The sequence below is a fragment of the Xiphophorus maculatus genome, chromosome 16 (assembly GCF_002775205.1).
Source record: "Xiphophorus maculatus strain JP 163 A chromosome 16, X_maculatus-5.0-male, whole genome shotgun sequence".
In the NCBI taxonomy this organism is placed as follows: domain Eukaryota; kingdom Metazoa; phylum Chordata; class Actinopteri; order Cyprinodontiformes; family Poeciliidae; genus Xiphophorus; species Xiphophorus maculatus.
The window spans coordinates 22,264,131-22,290,123 of NC_036458.1; the positions used below are offsets into that span (position 1 = coordinate 22,264,131).

Genomic DNA, 25,993 nt, shown 5'->3' on the forward strand with positions numbered 1-25,993 from the left:
GGCTCTAAAGTTTATATGCATCTTATGTTTTTCAAAACGACGTCTTAGCGACAACTGCAACACGTGAGGTCACGTGACATTAAAGCCTCTTTTGCGCGTGCTCTACTTTCCGGACCGTAGTCTGTTCATACGGCATCCTGATGGATGTTATGTTTAAATTATAATGTGAGAAACCTTCCCTTCAATATTCCATAACAATATTCAACTTAAAACATTTTGGCTAACTGTTTAGCCGAAACAGTTAGGGGGTTTGTAAGTGGGAAATTCAAGCGCAAATGATGTATGGAACAAGCTGGACAGACACCGTTGATGAAGACAGTTTTTAAGTTTGTCGGCACAGATTGTACAAGAATTTCGTTAAAACCTGAGGCCACCATGACGCTGAGGCTTCTTTTGCGCATGCGGTACCTTCCGGACCGCAGACTGCTCATACTGCAATCTGTTGGATGTCATCAATATCGATATCTTTGACTAGCCAAACTTTAGCATCAACTTTCACCTTTCTAGCTAACTGTTTAGCTAAAGAAACTACCTAAACTCTATAGCTAACTGTTTAGCTTAAACAGTTAGCGAAAGCAGGTAGCTAAACCTTGACTTTGTGGAATTAAAATAAGGTTTATTTGCCTAAGTATATCACCACAATACACTCTGCTGTACCTACTAGAGGTTACATTAAATTGATGTCCTTGGACGTCTATCTTTATTGGTTGCTATAGCTACGAGAGCAAACATTTAGATTTCAGCCACCAAGCCTCCAAGCTGAGACACATCTGGAATTGCATTCGGAGGCATCACCAAATGCGGTTTGGATTTAATTTTCGAATATTGGATTTCTAGCTGAAGTTCTCCATCCAGTCCTTGTCAAATCCACCTGGATCCATTCTAGAAATGTCAAAGAAAAAAAAAATTCAATTTGGCTGAAGCGCTTAACAAGGCCTTAGTATTCAGGTGTTACTGCGGACTCAATACGCCGATTTTATTCAAATGTCTTATTGTCTCAAATTAGTACAGCTACTCTGCATTCTTTCCATGTGCCTCTTGGCAACGACAAACGTACCCCCAGGCATAAGTACCCCTGGATGATAATCACTATTATAGGAAGCCAGCAACACAAACACTCAGCTGGAAATCTATGGTTTTTCACGTGTTCTATCCATCCATACTTTTCAGCCACAAAGAAAGAAAAAAAAAAAGATGCAACTCCATTTACCTCGCGAAGGCCAGGGAGGAAATTACCATCATTTGTTCTCAAGGGACAAAGATCGCCGTTTATGTGGAAGTGCTGATGGCGGACGGGGAATGACATCTCGCCGTGATGTCATATCAATCTGCCGTTTTAAGCCATTTCTTTTGGCTTCGGTGGGATAAAGAGGCATTGTTTGGCTCGTTGATTGAACCTCAAATAACCCGGGGCTTTCTTTCATCATCTCGCCCGCATTACCTCATACTGTAGAAGCGACCAAATAATCAAGCCCTGTGTATGTCAATTCAGTGACCATGCAGGAGTGTAATTTAGCTTCAGCTATTTAACAACTGCAGTTCTATGCCCAGCGTTGATTGGAACCTTGATTGAGCGTCAACATTTGAGCTAGACATTTCTTCTCTCTCTCTCTCTCTCCCTCAGCAGACACGGCCTGAAGGTTGCGATGGGGCTCTAGTAGGCAGTTATTGGGTTAATGTTGGAGGGAAAATCTTTTCCTGTCTTGGGGGTGGGTGGAGGAACGTTGACACTTGGAGCCTCATGAACCCGCAAGCCAAACAGGAATGAAAACAGTTGTGACCTGATTTCACGAAGTGGGAGAAAACACAGTGAAGGATTTGAAGATACAGACAATAAACTGAAGATAACTTTAGTGTCAGTTGATAAAGCTCTTTTGTTTTCAGACCCAAACATGCCTTCTCTTTTTGTCTCTTGACTTTCTACTGGAATAATTTTCCCTCTTTTCTTAGTCATTTCTGTGTTTCTCCTTCAGCCACCGTGCCCTGTAAAGTATAGCTGTCACCCAGGGGAACAAAGTGCTGGAGCCTTTTTTTCCCCCCTCTTCTCCTTCAGAGCAGGAAGTTGGCACGGGACCAAGGGTGGAAAATCCATACTCGGTTGCATAATATAGCATATCTTTACCTCGCATGAACTCTGAGGAGGCTTGGCAGCTGTGAGCGAGCGGCGCTGGAGGGCGGGAGTTTGGGTTGTTATTAACCGACTGTGTTTGCGTGGACGTGTCTGTGTTTGGTGTGAGAGCGGGGCCTGTGTGTCTTGTAGCCTGCACATACCGGACCCTGGGGCTGTTTGAGACTGCCCTTGGTAGAGGGGCTACAGTACAGTAGAGTCACACGGACCCCTGACAACAAGAAAGGGTGGGTGGGGGGGGGGAACAAGGATCAGAGAAGAGTTGAGGAGCAGAGGTCGAGGCCCAGCGGAGGTTAGAGGTTAGACGACTGTGTGGGCTTTCTTTTTGGCTTTGTCAACTTACAGAGCCAGGATTACTGGGTTCCTACGCAGTCGGGACTCGTATGGAATTTGATTTTAGTATTATTATGTAATGTGTATTTCCAGTAGTGCTCTCAGTCAAATAAAAAAAAATTTAATCAGATTAAATTGATTAGTAGTGATTATTACTCGTTTATTTATGAATCGTGATTAATCACAATTAATAAGGCCAAAGATTAATCGTGATTAATCGCCATGTTAAAATGCTCGTTTTCTGAAATGATTAATAAAATGTTTCATTTTCCTCAAACCAAACATCATTTGTTATTTAACGTGAAATTTGCCACTGAACTCACCGGTCTGACTCTCCTCTGCATTGTTGACCGCAGTACAAGACCATGTAGCACTCTGCTTTGAACTAAGTAACACTCCTTGGGAGAGAGGCTTGTAGGTCAAAGTAGGAAATGAGATTAATCTGCAATATTTAATATTAACAAACTTTATTCCCTGTCAGATTTAGTCATATTTATTTGTGGTCTTAAGTCCTCTCTTTCTTGTTGCTCTCCTTTGTGTCCTTCCTTGCATACATCCTCTCCTTCTTTCATTCTGTGCTTCTACAGCTGCACATATCACAATTAGCATCACAATATTTCAGGTGCCATTCATTTCACTTTCGTGGTCCTCGATGCTTGATGTATGTCTGTTGTGACTGTGATGCTAAAGCTCAAACAATAGTTGGATGAGAAAGAGAGTCAGGAAAATGTGACTCAATCTTCCTGCCTTGAGTCCTACCTGCCTTTCTTTCTGCTCTTCATTTTGGTCTTCGCTTCCTTGTTTCCTCCCTTTCTTTCCTTCTTGTGTCTGTCCGCACGGTTAGGAAGCGGGGAAGAGAGGCGCTGGAATCCATTATTATTGATGGAGGAAATAGTTTGAGCTTCCTCCTCAACTCCTCCTGGATTTGGGGTGGTAGTTGGTGTACAATTGGAGAATTTGCGATGCTAATCAGCTTCTCCAACACGTCGCCACATTGAGCAGTGCAATTTCTTTCCTTTCTTTTGTCCCACTTCAATCCCCTCCTTGTTTCCTTATTTCCTTCCTTCCCTTGCTTGTGTACTTTCTTCCTTCCTTTCTTTCCTTTCTCATGCCCCAATGCTCTTCCTTGTGCCCTTTGTCCTTCAGTTTTGCCTTTCCTTCTTTCCTTCTTCGTGTCCTCCCTCGACCTTCCTTCTTCCATGATTATTTGTTTTACAGCTTCATTACTCAGAGGCCACACACTACTGAACGATCAACCATAAATTAAAAGCGAACTTTAGCTTTATTGTATTTCAAAATGGACGTAAATGGCTGAGATCACTGGAAAGCTGAGCGGTTTGGAAAAGTGAGGAATATTTGCTTGGAAAATGTGTAGAAACCCTTGGATTAGTGTGTGACACACTGTAAAGTTGTAATACTTGGCTGAAAAATTTAGTACGGGATGAAGATTTTGTGTCACTGCCTCAGTTTAAAACACGGACTAGCCGGAGTTATCAAAAGTTACGATTTCCACCGTACTGGAGTTAAAGTTTTCTACTATACCAAGCTTAATGGCCTTTTAATGAGATGCCAGGAAAATTACAAAACTTACTGTGATATAACACTTCCCCCTGATGTTCCAGACACAAACATTTATTGACGGAGTAGACGCCTAAAACTCTGATTGGTCAGATACTATTTTGCTTTAGTGTCGCAGCATGCGCCCGTATATAATTTTTTTATATTTAAAACCAGTTTAAAACAACCCCTAATTCATTCAAGACTAACCTTGTTACAACATTAGTCAGGGCCAGAGGGGAATATTTTGCGAGATCACTGTTACGTTAACTGTCGGCATTTCTTGGCATCAGTGAGACGTCGCTACAGTACGCTTATTTTTTAAATTCCTTAAACGGTTTTATTGTTCTTTGTGACGATATAAAAAAGTCATTACTTTAAAAAGTCTTTTTTTTTTTTTTTTTTACAATTTTTGCAATGACTTCTCAGTCAAAAATGGAACAATAATGAAAATTTGTAAATTCTTAAAATGTGCGAAGCGTTTTATTTCCTATGTAAAAGAGGATATTCTCTAGGTTGGCAAAGCTTCATAAAATGGTGTTACATTCAGTATTGTAATTTCGTGTCCTCCTTTTTTCCAAACCACAACTGTCCATGTTCTGTGTGACTGTAGCTGTGTTGAATTAAAATGATCTTTCTTGCATAAGGGAAAACTATAGTGGTATTAGTAGATGAAGTCATGCAGCCAGAGAAAATGGTGGTCACTTCAACTCTTTTTGTGGCATCAGATTAAATTCTGCGGTTTCTAATCATAACATTTTATCAGTACAGTGAATCTCGGTTTATTCACGGTTCAGTATTCATGAATTCACAACCTTCACAAATTTGTGTATTTTTCTGTGAAACGTAGCTCCAAATTATTTGCGGACAACTCGACTATTTGCTGTTTGTTTTGTAAAGCATATCTAAAACATTTGGAAGACATTACAGAATAAGAAGCTGAAATACCTGGACGTATTCATGCATATTAAGATATATTTGGTGGCTCAACTATCAAAATAAGCAGTATTTGGGATTTTAGCTAGTGGCTGTGGCCCTTAAACCCATGCGAACGTCATGGATTCAGTGACGCCCCTGCACTGTGTAAAAACGCGTAAAAACAGTGACAGTTGTTTCCTATTTTACTTCGGAAAGAATATAGAAAGGAAAGGAAGAGAACAGAGAGGATCAAATGTGGGAAACTGGGAGGAAAATAAACTGTTTTCTGCTCATTGTACATACGGTACACTTGGAATCATTCTGTCCTTTTATTTTCTATCGCAGCACGCTGGTTTGTTTGATTCAGTCCATATCAATCAGCAGTGTGTACATTTAAACCGACCTGAAGCATTTCTGAGAAAGCTTTCTTTATAGCCTCGGCTGTTTGTATTCCCATTTTCTTTCCTTGGAAGCAGACCGTGATTAAAACAGATGATATAGGAATATCGTATTTCCTAGGGGACTGGAAGGAATGCAAATGCATCATAACCATATTATACTAGTTAGAAACAGCGTGCGTTGCCAAGCCAATGGGTACAGGAGAGGGTATACACACGTTGTCTGAAGAGATCTTGGTCTCTAAAACGAGTCAGAATCCCACAACTGCAACAACAGGAGAGGATATTTGACACCGCTGGACTGGATTTGACATTTCATTGGATATACAGCACTAAGAGCTCCGCATTAAAATACAGATTTTTCTCTCTGCGAAAAAAAAAAGAAAAAAAAAAAAAAAACAACAGAAGAGGCCCCGGAAAAAAAATCTGTCTACATGTGCGTGGAGCGTCTCAGACAGTCCGTTTGGGCATTTTTGTTGTGAGGGGAAGCATGTTGCTGGTGGGACTTTGGCCCGCACAATCCCTTCTCTGTTAAAACAATGCGCCAGTTGTCCTCCCTAACCTAATTACTCCCTCCAGGGGGAGAAAGGCAACAGCACCAAATCCCATAGTTAGGAGCTCTGATCTGGGCCCTGCTGTAAGAAAAGGCCACATTCATTTCTTTCCCTCCGTCCACGGCACACGCACGGACACACATGCACAAGTCCTCACTCTTGTTTTTCAGTTCGGGTTCGGCCTGATAGAAGCTAATTGCTAGCGTATGGATGACATTTCTCTTGATGTGTGTTTTTCTTAGTGTTGAAACATTATGCAGTTCAGCATGGCTCAGTTTCCAGAATTAAGATATGCTCACGTTTTTAAAAAAAATGACACAAGATCATTGCGTTTTTATGTGTTAAAGTAATTTTAATGAGAATCCAGAGAAAGGGACTGGAGGTTTCTCTAGCTACACGGAGCACAGAGTTAAATGTTTCCCCGTACTTCATCCGAAGCGGTGAAATTGGCGCTCACTGGTGTAGTCGGGTGATAAAAACTGTGTCGTCTTTTCCGTTGACTGTTTCGCTCTGTGCGAACTGTTGTGTGATTGGTCAGAAGTTTGTGGGCGTGTCTTATGAAGAAACGCACGCAGACAGCAAGGTTGACATTTTGTTTCAACTAGTCCGCTTCCAGTATCCGGTTTTTGTATCCGCAGGCAACGTGAATCCTTTTGAGGAATTACGTACATTTGTATGATTCTTTTCAAAATACCTACAATGATTGTCAAATGGCTGAAACTCCTGAATTGAAATGGCAAAGTCCTTGTCCCAGGAGGAGACTGTGTGCAGAGGGGTGTGGTGCTCTCTCTGTGACCGTTTCATGAAAGCAGAGCGGGAGAGGTGTCCCCAAGTGGTCTCTGCCGTGTGTGTGCCAACACGAACGTCACACAACTACGTGACCACACGCCAACTGTCGAATGAAGTATGGGAGAGTCTTTAATAAAGCACCAGACCGCCCTCATTTAGTCCGGCTCGCTAGTGGTCAAGTGTCTGAAAGTACGAAAATGCACTTCTTCTGGCTTTGAGATTGTCTTAGTAAAAACTTTGCTTTTTTTACTAAAAGTAAAAAAAGTACGTTTTTTTACTTTACCTCCCCCAATTGTACAATTGAGGGAGGGGAACCCAAAATGTTGTCGTGCCTTTTGTCACTGGCACTGCTAGGTGATTATAATGTCTGGTTTGGTCTGTCACAGAAACCTTCAAACGGGAAATTCACTCAGAAGTGGTGGGTAGCAGCGTGTTTGTGTTGTGTGGTTTATCAAGTAGACTAACAGCTTTTGTAAAATCATAATTTCCCCACAACCAACCTGTTTGGCTTCGTTCATTTGCCCATGCTCTCTTAGGAAGGTGACAGACGCCGTAATGTGTCAGTTTGAGAAATAAGGCTTTGAGGTTTGATGTATTTGGAGTATACATCAAACGCATTGTGTCAATGCGCTGTTGGTTCAAACTGCTTGGGGTTTGGATGTCTCCGTTCATGTGGCTGGAGTTCCATTTGACACTTCGAAATGAAAGATTCTTACTGCAAGAGACACATGTTGAACCAAGTATAGCACCAAATTTTTTTTTGCTTTATTTAGCTTCTTGTAGTTTCAATAAAAGTGAGATATTTCCAAAGTTATAGTGTGGTAGCTATTTTTCAGATGTTAATATTCTTCATAGAGGCACAGATAACCCCAGTCACTCTGTTCTTTGAGTATCTTACTCTTTTAAACATTTTTATTAAACTGCTTTTCTTAATAAACAGTAGAAAACAAACCAGCAAATTGAGAGACAAGATACAACTTGATTTGAAGGCGGCTGGCTAATTGTTAGTTACTACACAGCTACCAGTTAGCTTTGCAACTCCATGTCTGTGTTAATCTAGTTCTATGACCATTTTATGACTAGTTTGGGATCACTCTTAATCATCTTTATATCAAGAGTAAAAATCATCAGACCTTACCTGGACAGGTTTTTCTAACTTTGTTTGACAAAGTGCAGTGTAGAATTGAACCGCAACATCTGAAAATAGAACAAATGTTACAATTTTGTTCCCCAATTAAACTGAATCTACCGGACTGTGAGGTGTGAAAACACCCTTAAAGACACAGATTGATATTTGTGGAAACGTTACACTACTTTTTTTTAAATATAAAAGGGAGCATTTTTCATATGTTTTTTTTTGGCAAACTTAGTGGGAAGTCTTCTAAACTTTTGTAAGGGTAGGCTGTTTAAAACAAAGTTCCTCATTTTTAAACCTTCACTGTTGTTAGAAAAAATAAGAGGATTGTTTTAGTAGAAATGCTGCTTGAATCTGGACCTGTTCTTCTAAACCAAATATTGTCTTGTCTCGGAGCAGGATGATTAATACATATGATGACGTAGACATTTTAATAGAAGTGAAAAACAAACATATAATTTGGGAACCTATTGTTCTGTCCATGGCTCTTGTACAATTTCCCCACCCACCCCCTCTTGTGTTTTGTCTTTATTCTACTGTTTTTGCCCGGAAATATTCTTCTCTGTCCAACCTCAACCTCTCTCACCATCAACAATCTACCTATGGTTCGAGCTTTTATCTTTGGTTTAGGCAACCGTCCGTTTAATGTCGAGGGTCAAAGCTCACTTTAGACGTCGTAGTTGGAAGAATATATAGGCAGCAACAAGGGATGTGTGCGCAGACCTGCAGGCTGAGACAGTGGGGGTTGTGTGCTAGGAATGGTGGCAAAGCATTTGCATAAAGGGCAGGGCAGCATGCCCAGTGGTGGAAAAGGTTGGCATCACGCCTTTCAGACTGGCAGATAGGGAGGACTGGAGAGAGAAGGAGACACAGAGAAAGAGGGGGTGTAGTCAATAGTGCATCCCTTGTTCAGAAAGAGGAGGTCCCTAGCTGTTGGCAGGAGAGCAGGCCAAATCTCCAGTTTGATTGTGTGCTAGATTGGCCCTTTATTTGTCTGATTGCAAAGCATTCAACACTGCTTTAGAAGTGGGCTTTACTTCTCTGTAGAATTTATTCAGGCGAGAGTTTTTTTTTTTTTTGTCTGTTTTAGCCTGTTTTGTGATTGTCTCCTCACATATGTCCCAGAGTTGGGATTGAATGTAATCCTGGCATCAGGCACTTTGGGAAAGTTGTCTGACCTGTCTGATTTTTTTATTTTTTTTCCCTTTTTGTCAAGCACGTAGCCTGTGGCCCCACAGCCACAACGTGTCATTTCGGGGATAAACACAGAGTCCCGGGAGGCGGCCAGCCGCTGTCCGTCTCATACTCGCCGTCTAACTCCATGTGTCTCAGAGTCACCGCGCCGCTGTTGTCCTCGCCGCCACCTGAAGTTCCTGCAGTGTGATGGCAAGCTGGGAGTGAAAGAGACAATTATTCATGTGGACATGTTGTTTCTGTGCTTCAGTCCATAAATAACGTGAATAGAGACTTGCTGTCCACATCGCTTGCTGCCGGCTGTCATTACGACCACTTTGAGGGTGAAGCTTCCGAACTCGCGGTGCCCGAAAACATCCATAACTTTTCCTTTTTTTTTTAGTCACCGCTGCGAGGATACTGGCTGAGTAGACAGAACGTGACACTATGATTGGATCTTGTAAAGTTGTTTTTCTTCAACTCTTTAATCAAAGACATCTTTTCTTCCTGAACAGATCAGCAGATAGTGAACAAAATTGTTGAAAAAAATAAAATAAAATCCATGTTTCTGATAAGACCTTGAGTGGAAAATGATTTTAGATGGTATGCAGACATCTCAATCATAGGTTAAGGCCAAAAGCCGTTCAAACAAAGCACAGAGTCTGGGACATTCTTCTGAGGCTAAATTTGAAACATTAACTAAATACTGAACGGGACATTATGTTTTTTTGTGGGCTTGTTGTTGTGCAAATTTTAGCTAGCTGACTAGCATTGTTTAGCAACACATGGAGAAGTGGTGGGGCTTTGTCGGTTTGTTCTCCACATGTATAAATCCAGTATCTATGTTTCCGTACAGGTGTGAGTTTTTAAAATGTTACTAAAAGAAGGTAAAAAAAAAGAAAGTTTTAATTAGCTGTGTTTCCTTCTGCTAGTTTGGAGCGAATCAAAACGGATACGCAAAACGCCATTTTGTCAGACATCAATGTTACCTATGGCTGTAATAAACAGGAACTGAAGGTTGCAGGCTAGCATAGACCGTACGTCTCAGAAAAATGGAGAGAGGTTTTCAGGAATGTGCTGCTATAGAGAAAGTTGTAATTGTTCTGGTTCTGTCATGTCAACAAGTATTGGGGATGCTACATGCCTCCCAAAGATGTAGCGAAAGAAACGCAATTCCATTCTATCTATAAATGTTCACAACGTCAAAATGGATTCTTTTTTCTTTTTTTTTAGAAAAGCCTAAAAACTCATTAAGTGAGCTTATAAATACTATTGCAAAACTGAGGAAGTTCTTTCAAATATAGCTATTTCCATCAGCGGTACTTCAAAATGCGCATTAAAAAAACATGCTAACGGAAACACGGCGAGCGAGTCCAGCACTATAGTTGATATTACATTAAGAGGACTTTAAGTTATGAATTATGTCAAATTTTGTCGTTTTGAATGCATAGCTTTAAAAATGTTGACCAGCATTGTTACCGTAGCCATTTCATGTCTCCCATCAGACATTCCCACATCAGAAGCTTTCCAGTACCAATATTAGTTCATTGTTTCTCAAAGACTATAATTAATAGCATTCAAAATATTCCATCCTACCCTAAGGCTGTCATTATTTATGAAACAGCATTATGAGCCATGGCAGCGCTGCACCATATGTGTGAGAGAGCAGTCCCAGTTTTAACAGAAAGAAAAAATGACTCCAGAGTTAATAGTAGTGGTCGGCACAATTAGCACTACTGGTGGTTAGCAGCAGTCTACGTGTTTATTCCTTAGAAAACGTAGATTCTTACCTTAACTCTGAGCTGTCCAAAAGGCTGCCAACATTTCCAAATCCAGCATGTTCTATGACACACCAAGCTTCTGAAAGCTTCTGATGGTAGCTGCTTCACGTACGCAGAAAAGTTGGCTACGAAACCACCGAACTCTGAAAAAGTGCAAAATGGCGAAGAAGCGAAATGACCTGCTCCCACAGATGTTCAGCTGTCTTCCTCATCCTTCCTCTTATGGTCTTGTGGTCGGTGCGGCGTGAGAACGCTTACATGTTGTGTTCTTTTCCAAATAGCTCCTGAAAACATTCCCAACTTGTGTAAATGTACAATTTTTTTTTCCTCCTTTGATCTTCTCTCAGTTGTTCAGACCTTCAAGTTGTTCTGAGAATCAGTTGTACAAGCACCATCAAACAAAATATTTCCTGTGCCACTCAAATCGAGAAGTCAAAATACCGTCTAGTACTTTCCTCACCACCTGACAACTGTTAGTTACAGTACATGTGTATATTTGTGTTTTTAATGTAGACCCTGTGGAGATGAATAATTTTCTTCTTGTGCGCCCAGTCCATCTGTTAATCATTGAAGTTGTATAGTCAGTTCAATCATTTATGAGATTTACAAAAGCTGTTTTTGGGGTTCAGCTAAATCTAGCTAAATTATTTCCACGGTTTCAGTGTAAAAAGATTTTTGGTTTTTACTACCACACAAGTATTTTTCTGATAAGTTTTTTGTTTTCTAAACCTAACTGAAAAAATGCATTCCAGATTAAAATAATTATCTCTTTTAATAGAGTTTAGAAATAGAAACTCATTCTGTGAACATGTTCAAAGTAAAGTAAAAGAAGATAAACATTTTTTTTTTATTTTTCCTCTGGAGATGTAAGCAATAGATCTTTTTTTCCCCTTTTTTTTGTTACAGTAATTAAAAATTAAAAGGAACCACGTTTAGGTTGGAAAGCTGTTTTTCTTCAGGATCAAGTAGATTAGAATATAATCCGACTCCAGCCAGGGGCTTTCAGGTGCTCTTGCGGTCGGTCGTAAATCTCTGCGAACCTAAACGATGTTCGACGTAGAGAATCGAGGGTTGGAGGTGCAAAACCAAACTTGCTGCGCTGCAGCGCTTCCAGTGTCACCAAGCTGTTATTTGCAGTCGGGTGTTAGCCTTTAAACGGGCGACAGACGCCGCCCTCTCAGGCTCGAAAACACACCCGTGTTGTTCCAGCTCACGTCTTCCTGCCCGGCAGTGTGCGAAGTAGCTGACTCGGGCATTTCGCTCTCATCTCTTTGAAAAGAGGAGAAAAGCCCCACAGCTCTGCAGAGCAGCAAGTTAACACATGAACCTCAAGATCCTTTTTCAATCTGGGTCGTGTCGAAATTCTGATTTCAAATGCAAAAAAAAAAAGAAAGAAAAAAAAAAGCGTGTTGAGTAACATCCGTCTGCTGTGAGCGTGCTGATAAATCAGGGAATCTCTGTGATGTACGTTGAAGGGGACGCTGTTCACCGGATGAGATGCTTCACCTGATAAAACACATCCGACAGGGTCATAAAAAATAAAAAAAACAGTTTGCTGAAAATCTCCCTTTTTTCTTTCCTTATTTTGCGAGATACAAATAACGAATGCTTTATCGAAGAGAAAGGACTTTCTTTGTTGTGGGCCACGAGGGTTTACTGATTACAGGGCGGCTTTTTAAGGCAGACGAGAAAACGACGGTCCACCAGCAGCCAAGCGCTCTCCTCTGACAGATGTTTGATGAAGTTGTTGGAAGTGAGCTGATTTCTTTTCTGTGGTCATGAACTGTTTTGTTTACAGAGAAGCTGCCTCTGTAGCTCAGTGCTTCCCTAAAAAAGTGCTGCAGAATTTCTCGGAGGGGAAAGACGATGGTACACAGCTCTCAAATAATAAAAAAGAAAAGAAATCTGGTTTCACGGGAATCCAGTGACAACAAATCGCCTGCAGAAGTCGCCATGTAAGCAAATATTTGGGGTGCACTGATTGCAGTTTCTGGCCGATCGCCGATCTTTAAAAGTCTGACCTGGTAATTAAAGTGTTTGGCCCAATTAAATTTTTTTTAAATAATTGTTTTCTTTTTTAATACAGAGCAAAAGAACAACTCAGCAGCACTTATAAAGAAAAATCAAAAATAAACCTCAAAGAAAGGGCCAGGAATAATCTATGTACTCAAAAAACAAATATCACACACACCAAATCCTAAACAGTCTCACTCATCAGCCAAATAATCATGCAATTTTCGCCAACGTTTCTCTGCCAAATCTTTACAAAGTCAAATTGAATAAGTTATTTGCCCTGGTACATGCAATTGTTTTACCACGTTGACTAAAATATCGGTAGTCGGGTCATTTTTCTGTAGCCGACATTTTGTGATGGCCTTTGTGCTTGCAGCCAGCAGCACCCTACAAACATAAATGCCACTTTTACTCAAGCCATTTGGCGCGATTCCAAGACAGAGTTGTGGACAATGTGCTGACAGTGCAACAAAGGACCTTTGAAGTGAAATTATTTTTGCCACTCGATTCAGATTTTTTTTTGTTTTGTTTTAAATGTAGCGACAAAGTTGCTAAATTGACAACAATTGTTAACTGCTGCATCCAAACAGTGCAACTCTTGCAAATGTAGTACTCTCTAAACAACTACTGCACATGTGCTTCAACACAGCATGCCCAATGTGAAATATGGTAGTGGCAGGATCATGCTGCGGGGTTGTTTTTCTTCTGGTCAGATTGTCCCAGAAATTGCAGAAGTAATTTCACCTTCCAGCATCACAAACCTAAACATGAAGCCAAAGCTACATTGGTTTGGTTCAAATTATAGTCATCTGACTTAGTCAAAGTTTATATTTGAATCCAACTTGGGAATCTGTGGGAAGAGCTCAACTTTCATTCAGGGAAAGAATTTCCATCGACTTCTATGTGACAAATAATAATAGAGTTGAGATAGTAAAACCTTTTGGACAAAGTATCAGGTGTGTGAACAACAGACATGAGAAAACACCACCATTCCTGCCGAGGTGCTGAGTGGAACTACGTCTTCAAAGTTCTTTGTTTCTCAGGTCACAGTGACATCACCAGCATCCCTGTAGACACCCATAGTCATCACACCCCAATGATACAGCAGCGGGTTCCCAGCGGTGTGATCATCAATGCGATTGTCATCCAGCTGCGTCTGCAAGTCTCTGCATGTGGCATTCCACCTCAAGCACGAGTAAATATTGTTCTATAAAACCGCTAAAACAAAATAGCCTGGAGCCAAACTTCGTTCTGACGTCTTCGTTGGTTCCCAGCCCTCCAGGATGGGATAATTCAGAGTGATCAAACAGAAGGCCGGCGGACTGTTCTTACTTGGACGTGTTTTTACGTCGCACACAAAAGGCCTTTTCAGGTCTGACTAGGCTGGGAGTTTAAGGCCCCACGTCCTGCCTGGCCCGTTTTCAACTGGGCTGATCCGAGAACGTCTTCATCCTCTTTGTTTAAATGATCCGTCCAGAACGTTTTGGGGAGTGTTTGGAATCCTTCCTGACAGCGGCATGGCTTTAGCTTATGTGGTGCACAGATAAATCGGCTGGCCAATAAATCGGGTCGATATCCTAAATTTGGGGACATCAGCAGTTGGTCTATACTTCTATGTGGAACTGGTCTTGTCCACTCATCTTATCTGCCTTGACTGACAGACACATCAGGTCACATCTACGCATGCAATAGTCACCCTACTGTTGCCAACTTAACTGTTGTGGGAATCTTTTATTCGCCAGCAATGTTTGGCAACGTTTCAGACAAAATTTAAAAGTTTAGGCCGCACACAATTGAGGCTAATGACAGCTAGCTGCTAATATACTCTCGCAAGCTAGCTACCTGGCTAGGTTCACAAATTTTTATATGCTTGATTGTAACGCAGCAAGCCCCCCAACCATTTATAGTTTTTTCTCTTAAATTGAATGTTGGTGGCTTTAAACGGGTCTTAAAAAGTCTGAAATTTGACTTGCTGAAAGTTACAGATACTCTATCAGTGCTGAAATCTAATGTTTTTAAAGGTATTTAAGCCGTTTTAAATCTTAAATTTCATTCAGGATGGCATTAAAAAGGTCTTAAATTTGACTGCAGGCCACCTGGTATCAGTGGGACTGAGATTAAATGTTTTTTAAAGATGTTTTGTGTTGGTTTTAATATCCTGAGCACTTATTTTATTTTCTTATGCTATGGGCTAACTGTAGAGAATAAAGGGGACTTTCGGGTGGGAAACGGCCTGATGAAGGCGATATCCCGTCTCTTCACCCCCTTAGATCTTGTTCCTTTTAATTGTTCCCACAGATGATCTGCTTTTTCTTAGATTTCTCCGTACGCTGCTGTTTTTAAAAGGGAGATGTTCTCATGTTTTGCCCCTTCTTCAAATTTCATCGTTTTAAGTCGAGATGAGAGCCACAGCGGTCAGGGAAGGCCCCCCACCAACCCCGCCAAACCCCCCCAGACCGTATCGGAATGCACGGTGCGTGCCTCTTCCTCGGCCCACCCCGCACAGCCACCCACTCTGGGCACTTTAGCACGCAGTCGCCGCAAATTGCTTACAGACTTTTCACACATAGTAACGTGCCGCTTTATAAACTGGGATAAGTGCAACCAGCGCAGGACGCCGAGCTCTGTGGATATTTGCACGGTAGGGCAACGGAAAGGGTGGGTCAGTGGGGCGAGGGGGGAGGGATTCTTAGTCACTGTCTCCCCTCCTTTATTATTTAAGCTGTAGTGCCTGTTTCTGATTATGGACAGGAGCAGTAACAGGGGGACGATCCAACGGCAGAGACAAAAATCACGTCAGGAATCAGGTTTTTTTTTTTGATCCAACGGAGAAAGATGAGCGTGTTTCTGTGAGGTTCAACTCTATTCCTCAAAGTCCAAGCAAGTAAAAAAAAAAAGGAAATCAATAAGAATCCAGATGCAGCCTGTGAAAGCCGGCCCCCCCTTCCTCATCTGATGGCGTCCCGATCCGTGGGCCTGGCTGGGTGTCAGCAGCCTGCGCCGGGGTGAGGGGCAGGTCGGGGGAGCCGGTGTCAGGGACACTCAGCTGGGGAAGGAGAGGACAACAGGGGCTGCGCTAATGAAGGGCCCGGCAGCTGGGAGGCCCCCGGGTTATGCGGACCACCACTCTAATTGGCCTGATGAGATGCGGCGCATTCGCGGCGAGGTCAGGCACCGCAGGACGGAAGATTGGCTGCCGCCGGGTCAGCGGGAGCCACAAAGTTTGGAATTTCTCTGAGCTTTGATTGGCTGTTCGGAACAAACGGTGGTGATTTTTAGGTCCACTTAGAGGGATTAAAATGATTTATTTGAAACAATATTGTGTTTTTCGGAACAGAGTAGAATAAACGTGAGATTTATCTTGGAAAACAAATGCGTACATTAATTAATCTGGCCGATCCACAAAGATGTGGCCCCCTGGTGCCCTATCAAATAAAGAAAAATTCTAATGTTAATACAAACTACAGAACATTAATAGGTCAATACATAATTAGGTATGAAGTGATGATACCGACAGATAATCGGAGGTTTAATCTCTTGGCCAGTAGCTCCACGCTGTTCCCCCCCCAAAATATTATAACTTCATAATTTTAAAATACTTATATTAATTGAAATACCTAAATATTATTGCAACTAACCTGACATGGGCTTATGACTCTTATATAAAGAACAACATCTGCAAAACATACATAAAAAAAATAAATAAAATTCTTTGGCGCCCCAATCAATTGGAGCCCTGGGCTAGTGCCCATGTAAGCACTTTGTAAAGTCTGGCCCAGAATGCATTTCTTTTTCTTTTAAATTACAGTAACAGGTAGTTTCTGTACATCAGCAGGTATTAATTGATGTGTGGTGTGTTTAATACGACCTCCAGCCAATAACTCCATGTTGTTCCCAAAGACATCGACTGTAACGTAATAACTTTCCAATACTTGAAAATTATTAAACAATTGCTTATGTTCTGAAAATGTTGATATTTGGGCCTCTGAGTTTTATATAAAGTACAATGTTTGCCAAACACACATTTGTTAAAATAAATAAATAAAATAAAACCTATTGCCCGTCAAAGTCTGGCCCTGGCTATAAGTCCACACGTGTCAAAAATAAGGACAAACACATGTACTGTATTTGACAATGTTTGAAAATGAAAATTCTTAAAAACCGTGATCAAAATGAAAACTGTAATAATAACGTGTTTGTGTATTTCAAATTTAAGTATATGTCTGGTTCATATATTCTTCTTTTACATTTCCAGTCAGTTTATTTGAAAGCAGTTTTCTTCAGATTCCATCTGAACTTTACACAAAGAAGGTGCATTTTTACATGGATTACTGAGGTAATAATTGTCCAAATGTAATATAGTCTTCATTGTATTCATCCAAATTAATAGAAATGCTGATAGAAATTAATTAGCTGGGAGGGGAAAAATAAAACACGATTCCTTTTGATTGTTCATAAATTGAGCTGGAAATGATGGAGTTGTGTTTTTTTTTCGTTTTGTCTAGTTTCCACAGTAAAGAGCCTTTCCTCTCCTCTTTTCTCTGAAAGAGTTAATCTGAAGTTGGCAGCCAACTCCTGCAGTCTCGGTCGGACGTGCGGAGAATCGCAAAATAAAAGCACGTTTTTTTTTTTTGTCCTTTAATGGTCGGATCAATTTAGGAACTTTAAGTTGGGAGGAAAAGAAGGGCGGGTCGGTGGGGTGGCATGTTTCTTCTTATGTGATCTCTGATGCATCCATAACACAAGATAATGTGATGTAGGATATTAAAAGGGTTTTTTTTTGTATTTATTAGAATAAATCGGGAGGGCTTAGGAGGAGCAGAAAATGCGCAGGGATTTCCAGATGTGGCGCTGGAACGATCCCCGGTGTTTCGGGGCCTTGTTCCCGTTTCAGCCCCAACATTTGAACCGTCTGCTCGCTGCCTCTCCCCTCCCGATGTCAACTCTGTCTCCTTTTAGACGTCTAAACGTGCCGTTTGCAGAAATTCCCGATTCCTGGCAGAGTTCATCTTTTTTTTTTTTTTTGCCTCTTTCTTCTCGACCATCCATATTTAAAGCGCCCTCGGAGAAGAAGAAAAAGAAGGCGCATTTTTAATTGTTTTGGCTGTGACTTTTATTTTCTTAGTTATTACCGGGGGTCTGGGTGATCTAATTTTTTTATTTTTTATTTTTATGTTTGGAAAATAATCAATGGCTTTAATTGGGAGCATATCGGCCTGCTAGTAAAAGCCGCTTCGGGACTGTTTGTCTCTTTCTGGTGACCCCTTAACGCATCACAGGGCCCAGAGAGAGAGAGAGAGAGCGCGCACGAGCCGTGTAGACGGAAACTATCGCGCGACAGATCTGGTTCCTGATAAATAACAAGCCCGTGTTATTGAGCGCGAGGCCACCCGCGTTTTGAGCAATTTCAATTCGAGTTGAGGAGGAATGAATGAATGAATGAATGAATGAATGAATGAATGAATGAATGAATGAATGAATGAATGAGCAGCGGAGTGTTTAACACGCAGCTGCGCTGGCCTGTTTGCGCCACGCGGCAGACAGCGCTTCGGGCAGCAGCCTGCGCCAGAAATCACCTGAGGGTTTCATCACAACGAACTGTTAGAATTGAACAAAAATAGATGTGGTTGCATTTTTATTTTACGTCACAGGAATACGTTTAGTTTTCTGTCATTTCGAAATGAAATTCTAACTCAGAAAAGTATTCAACTGTGATTATTAATTTTTAATAATATAACCAATCTGGTTGTATAAAAATGAACAAAAATAGGAATTGGTTTGTGATTAAGGCGCGATAGAGATTATTGAAGCAATAATATATATATAAAAAAACAAAAATCCTCACAAGGCAGCTTATAAGTAAAGCTTTTCCATGGCAACCACCAAATCAGTGCAGCTTTCTGAGAAACTGATTTGGTTGAATAGTGAAAGCTTAAACTTTTGCTCAAACGCTGGGATGTTCTCATCCACAAGTGTTAAAATGTAACTTTTAAGTGTTTGATGTTTATGCACTATAAAAAGACATTTTAGATAGTGCTAAACTGTAAATGTTATTAGTTACCAGATATTGTTACCTGTGCTTGACAAAAAGCTTCTTTAACCAGTTCAGTGATAGCGCTAATGCTAAACGAAACATGTTAGCTAGTTGAGCTACCTCTGCAGTCGTCACTAACAATGAACCAAAGGCCTTAGGCAGAATACATTTGATTCGTTTTGTTTGTTTTTACAGTCTTGCCTACATTTTACGCCCTGATCACAGTTTTTCTTAACATGAAATCGAGCGGTGTGATCTTAGTACTTACTTTGATTTTAAGAGTAAAGACATCATAAAATCAGAAACTTTAGCTGCTGCCGTCCCAAAACGGCGCGACGCTTTGACACTGCATGCCATCCCCTCACCTTCACTTGTTAAATTTAAATCACACTTTTAAAAAATAGTAACTTTTACTCTGGCCTTCACACCAGAACCATAAATGCTGTTGCACTATTTTTGTTCTGTTCTTATAATTCAAGTTTTTTTTTATTTCTCTCTTTTCAGCTTTTGCAGCTCTTTTCTGTATTTCTGTATTTTACTCTTTCTAAGCAGTGCTGTTTATGTTCAGCTTAGTCTTTCAGCACTTTGACATGTTTTAAGTCCTTTGAAATAAGTCAAATATCGCACCAGGCTAATTTATTTGCAAGTGCTTGTTAGCTGTTTAACTTATATAATTTCTTTTCCAAAACTTCCAGTTGTGCACATATAAAATATTTGTTGTTTTACTCTAAAATTGGCTGACACCAGAAGTTAAAAGAAAATGCTTAGGATGGACTTGCAATCAAAAGAAAACATTAACTGTTGTAGAAAGCCAACTATTATTGAAGCTAATATTAACAAGCAGATATTTATTTTTTAAACTGATTATCTAACACCCTCAGAAATTCTTTTTTTACAGTGCCTGTTCCTGCAGATTTGTCATCTTTAAAGACTCCAGTTATTTATAGGAAACAAACATGACTGTCTCTGTTTGTGGGAGGCTTAGAGAAATGACTCGAACCTCCTTGCAGTCGAATTCTGCTGACATCTGAATGGCGGCGCATTTGCATTTTGGCAGCAGAGAGGTGAACCCGGCGAGCTCTAATTCATCGTGAAAAGCAGAGACACGGCAAATCACATTCAAGTGCCAGTTATCTTCTCTCGCTGCGGCGCGAGCCATAAGCTCCTGCAGGTGCAGCCCAGCGCAGACACGCCGGACTCGGATGCGTGCTCTCATCTGACCCCGGATCGGACTCCGGCTGCGGTCAGACAGGCTGGAGGCGTGCGGACCCGGGCCGCGGCTCTTTAACGAAGGCTGTGATGGTGTGTGCCAGAGACTTTTTGCATTTAGGGTTGTTTTTTTTTTTGCAGTTGAAGGAGAAGGGAGGGAAATGGAAGGATCCTCAATTTAAGATGTAAACTCGTCGAAACAGAAATGTTTTTTTTTTTTTTATCTCTTATTGCACGCTTTTTATTTTTGTGCTGCATCAACTGCGGATGTTATTCCCAAATAACGAACAAAAACACTCGCTCGGATTTGACTTTTTGCCTCAGTTAGAAATTGTTCCGTGCTTTCTTTAGTCCACAAATGATTCTAAAAATAAAATGAGTCCATAAAATTTAGATGAGTTTAAATAAGGGAAAGTGTGTTATGAATATTTTTATTGTACTCACTTCTATTCCATTGTGAGTTGGATGTCAAAAACACTCATAGCCTCCTTTACCCCCCCCCTCCCCCCCTCCCCGCCTGTACGGAGTGTGTGAGTTTATTTATTTTTTCTTCAGCATCTATAAAAAACATTGTTTTTGTTTTTGGACTCAAATTTTCCAAATTGTTGTGAAATCTGTGAAAATGTCTCCTTGTTGTTCCACTTTCAGCCAGCTGGAAAATATTTGTTTTATATGGCTAATTAAAGAAATGTTGGGGGGGGGAAACCCAACAACCAACAGCCGAACTGTTAACCCATGAATGACCTTAAAACTGGCCTCCAGGCACAACATGTCACATTCAAGACTTTTCGATTGAAATAAGTCAGCATACAGATAAAGTTACATTTTTGTCTTTGCAGCTAATTTTAGCATTAGCATTCCGCTATTTTACATATAAAATGACAGATTATGGTGAACAACATTCCTAGAATCCTCGACCTTCACTATTCATTTCAATCATAGACTTGGAGTGTATTTCACCAGTTAGTGCGATAGCCATCTGTTTTTGTTAGCCTCCAGCTTATTTCCCAGCTAACAGAATAGCCATCTTTATGCTAACCTGAGCGAGCTAAGATATCACAGTACCCAGGTTACATGAGGTTACCCAGGTAACATCTGTACTGAACATGAAGAGCATTAGATACTTTAGCCCAGCAAAGATGGCAGATTACAGGACCTTTGACCTTTCTTGTATGACACATAATTTAAAATGAAACCAAATGTTACAAAACCCCAAATGAATCACCGCCTGAAGCTTTAGCCGATAGCCTCAGAGTAAATTCCACTTAAACTGGAAACGGAAACCCAAGATGGACACTGGCCCATTTTTTTTCTCTCATAATTAAATTTTTACTGTAAATTAAATGGCCGAAAGATTCAAATTTTCCCAGATCACATTTGCAAATCTACATTAATGTGCTGTAAGCAGATCATGTCGTGGCAACCTGCTGGGAATATAGTAGTTTTACTGTGGAAAACAGTTATTAGTTTACTGCTTTGAAGAATTGTTGTGAATGAAACAGTTTCACTGATAAAACAATTTATAATGTAACTTTTAAATTTGAAATTTGTTGCTGATAACGCTACCATTTACTTTTGCATTTGTTGGTAACACCTGGACTTTATCAATTGAGACTGAAAAAAAAGTATATACCAGTGACGTGCGGTGAGGTTCATAGCTGGTGAGGCACTGACGTCATCAGAATCAGATTTGCAAATAGATGCATAGATTGACAGCAGTTTACAGGTTATGTTTCACTTCTGCATCCTTACACATACAAACTGTAGCTCACAAAACACACATTTCCTTAAAAAACAAAACAAAATAAATGTTATTACTGTCTTACCTTTACTTATAAATGAAGTCCATGCGTCGCTCCTTCTGCACAAAAACATCCGTCACTTTGCGATAGAAGTCCTCCTTATCTTCCTTCAGTTTTAAAAGTCTCTCTGTCTCAATGGAGATCACTGCCAGGGAAGAAAGCCTTCCTTCCTTGACTTGCTTCCCGAATCGTTTAGCCTAGCTCGCTGTCACTTACTCGGCAGTTGAGGAGTGAACAAGACGAACGTCTGGGATCTTGAGCGCCCCCTGCCATGAGGCAAGAGAACTGCCTGCCTCACCTCGAACCTGTTCTCTGCCGTTTATAATCGCTCATTACACGAAACACGTTACACAAACACAGTTGGTGACAAAAAGCACTGTACATTATATACATAAGCTAAATTATTGGAAATAAGTTCACATATTAAATTTGTTTAAACCATTTTATTGACGCCGTACAGCAACATGCTCTCTCCGCTTAGCAGCCAGCGCAGAGCCAGGGGTTGCGCAATCCAAGGTGAGGCAGAGCTCGCTGCTGCCTCACCGGCATCGCTTCCAAGCATTTGAATGGGAAAATAAGAAAATTCAGCGATTTTGAACAAATAAAAATCGAAATTGGTGAAGCTACATGAAAAATAAATATTTTTTAGTACAAACCACCGGATGAATATAACAATTTAAATTACTTTATGATTATATATTTTCTTTCTTTCCATGATGGCAGGTGAGGCACTGCCTCACCTGCCTCCCCTGACCGCACGTCACTGGTATATACTGTATATATATAATTATGTAAAGGGGTTGGAAGTTGTAACTTGAACTTTTTATTAATTTCATAATTTCATTTTCTCTGTTGGAGGCTTGACAGTCATTTCTAAATATCTCCGGCTTTTGTTCACAGAAGCTCCTCTTGTTCTCTTTGTTTCTTCAAAAATGGATGAAAAGATGATCAAATACAATCCAGATTTCTTTTTAAACAATTGCCCTCAAAATGAATCTCATGAATGCACCCATGGATCAGCCATCCCCTACCAGAATGGCACCCTGGGTGGTGAACCACATGTAAAAAAAAAAAAAAAAATCAACTGCTAGACATGTTGAATATCACATATAATAATATGCTTGTCTTGGTCCTTTTGTTTAGATTTCCATGAAATTTTAATATTTGTCAATGAAATATCCAGTCATTAATAAATAATGAGCTGAGATTAAGTTTATTGGAGTTTTTATAATATGATCAGGGGTCACAATATGTAATATTTCAGAATTGGTTGGCCTATTTGAGGAGCAGCTCCATGATAAAGATTTTTTTTAAAAAATACATATGACAATTTGTATCATATGTTTAATTCAAGAAAATGCTACGCTACAAAGCAAACCAAAGCCATATTCAGTTGGTTACAATTTTCACCCTCAGCTTTCATTTGCTACACATAAACAAACCATTTCGCATCCATGTACTGAGATCCTTGTGTCAGTTTTCCACGTAATTTAGCATTTCAATGGAATATCCAGATAAACTGTCATAAAATGCTTATCGAAATGTTTTCCAGTATTTGTTGAGTTGTGGTGTTTGAGGGCAGTTGAGACCAACACACACCAAGTATTGCCCCTCCACCCTCCGTCCATATGCAGCCTTGGCCCATCTCTGGCTGCCATGCACATGTGCCGGAGCAGGTGCAGCCTTCGAAGTGGCCTCATCGCTGCATCCTTCCCTCCTTCCTTCCTTTCTTCCTTGCTTCCTTCCTCGAGGAAGCAATATTTTGTTCGGGTCCTAGAGTTGATTGCTTTGCTGTCTTTAAGCAGCCCACCTCTCACCCTTGTAAACATTAGCATGTTCTCTCCATCCTTCACTCTTGTTTGCACAGACAGAGGAGAGTGTGGCTCGTTCCCTCTCCCCCCCTTCCTCTTTTGTTTGTTGCGCTGAACCCCGGAGCAGCTGCCGGCTGTGGCGGCGGCGGCGGCGGCGGCGGTGGTGGTGGTGGTGGTGGGGTCTGGAGGGACTCTGGAGCTGCGTGTCCTCTCTTTGCCATCCTCTGCCAAGGTGGCATTATGCAAGCAGAGAGAGGGAGAGAGAGAGAGAGAGGGGGGGGGATAGCAGCGGCCATAGTAAAGATGGAGGAGGGTGCGCGCGAGGACTTTTAGGCTTCGTCTCCTGAACTTTCCCGCCGTGTCAGGGTTGGAAGTTGTCGTTTTGGCTCGCGCACACCCTCACCTGCTCCTCTCTACCAAACTAACCTGCCCTCCCCTCCCTGTCGCTACCATTTCTCTCTCTCTCTCTCTCTCTCTCTCTCTCTCTCTCTCTCTCTCTCTCTCTCTCTCTCTCTCTCTCTCTCTCTCTCTCTCTCTCTCTCTCTCTCTCTCTCTCTCTCTCTCTCTCTCTCTCTCTCTCTCTCTCTCTCTCTCTCTCTCTCTCTCTCTCTCTCTCTCTCTCTCTCTCTCTCTCTCTCTCCTACCCTCCCTCTCGGCTCTGGAAGCGAACGCATTGGCTGGGCTGCGGGCATCTCGTTGCCAAATAGGTGGGCCTTCTCATCGCGCTGGCAGAGGCTCAAGCGATGGTTAGGGAGAGAACGCGGAGAGGACGAGAGACGGCCAGCGAGACCCAGAAAGAGAGAAAGAGGGAGAGAAAAGGAGAAAAAAGGAGAGGCAGCACTCGGCTTTGCCAGCGGTCCTGTGCGCTCGTCCAACATTGATTCGGCTCTCGGTTTTTTTTTTCTTCCCCTCTTCGATTCTGCGCGCGTGTGTAGGGGAGAGAGAGAGAGAGAGAGAGTGTGTTTTTTGTGAGTGTTTGCGTGTGTGTGTGTGTGTGTGTGTGTGTGTGTGTGAGGCGGGCCAAGGGATCAGAACAGACACCGCTACCAATTAGGGTGCACTTTGCCAAGGATTTTTTTCCCCTCGAGGTTTTTATTTTTTGTGCTTTTTTTTTTTTTTTAAAAAAATGATTTTTCTAACAGTTCAAAACTGTTATTTTTATTAAATATTCTCTTTATATTTTTGAATATTTCCTAGAATATGCTGCCGGCTATTTAATTTCCCCCATTTTTTAAATTATTATTATTCTCAACTTTTTAAAGCAGCTAATTATTATTATTTTTTTCAGTTGACAATCCGCTTCCAAGTGTTTTTTTTCTTCTTCTTCTTCTCCATCTCCTAATTCTCCTCTCCTTGCCAAAACCAGCTCTGGCTTTACATTGGGGAGCGCAAAAGAGAAAAAAAAATAATAAAAAAAAAATAACTGGTGCAAGAGGGGTTTTTTTTTTTTTGCTTTCTTTCTTTCTTCACTTTAAACGCCGTGCCAAATTTATGATGAGAGTGCAAAATGGTAACTACCAGGCCGTCTGTCTTCCTCTTGCAGTGTGGTTATCTGTGGTGATTTGTGTCTGCTTTCAGTTTGTTGTGGAAATGTGACTCTGGTTGGAGCTCCCCTTGGTTTGTTTTTGTTTGTTTTTTTAGTTGTTGGGTTTTTTTTTATTATTATTATTATTCCTCCTCTGCATGGTGTGTGTACAGCGCTGATAGGGAATGCTATGGCTGAGCTTTTAGCGGCGCATTTCAGCGGCGGGCTTGTGGCGGCAAAGCTTGGCGGCGGTGAGCGGCCGGTGTGTGGCAACCCTGGCACGGGAGCGCTGTGGCGAGATCTGGGCTTTGTTGCCCAGAGATATGTAGTGAAGGTATTAGAATACCTCGTGCCACCTTTTGTTTTTTTTCCCCTTCCCTTGTCCAAACAGCAGAGAACCGGGAGTGTATGTTGGCTCAGCTTTTCTTCTGCTTTTGGATTTATGCGTCTTGATTTTTTTTTTTGTTGTTGTTGTTGTTGATTGTTTGTTGTTTGTCTTTGCTGAAACGAGCAGGGTGATTTGTTGCGTTATTGTACCTTATTAAGATTCACATGTCTGTGTGTTTGCATGTTGTGCGTGATTTTATGTGACGGGGAAATTAGAAACCAACGGTTTAACGTTTCAGGTGTAATACTTTGATGGTTATTTACATTTTGAGATAGGCTATTATAATAAACACGTGAAGCAATTTAACGTATTTTACTTTGGATAGATTGTAATGGATTTTCAACTAAATAAATGTGTTAAATTGTAACCAAAATCTAAAATGACTAAATTACTTAAATTGTTACTATGGTGTTTCTTCTCATGTTAAAAGAAACTATATATATAT

General features: G+C 41.0%; 1 protein-coding gene across 16 annotated transcripts in view; it reads left to right on the forward strand.

Moving 5' to 3' along the window:
- Positions 1–25,993, forward strand: part of nfix (nuclear factor I X) — a 210,039-nt gene that overhangs the window by 41,051 nt on the left and 142,995 nt on the right. For 3 of the 16 annotated variants that reach the window (XM_023348402.1, XM_023348392.1, XM_023348397.1), the window contains exon 1: positions 25,160–25,494. The exons of 6 other annotated variants lie outside the window; for them this stretch is intronic. In XM_023348402.1, coding sequence (XP_023204170.1) covers positions 25,351–25,494 — 144 coding nt within the window. In that variant the 5' untranslated portion in view covers positions 25,160–25,350. 7 more of the 16 variants (XM_023348401.1, XM_023348399.1, XM_023348403.1 and 4 more) reach the window with 4 other exon arrangements.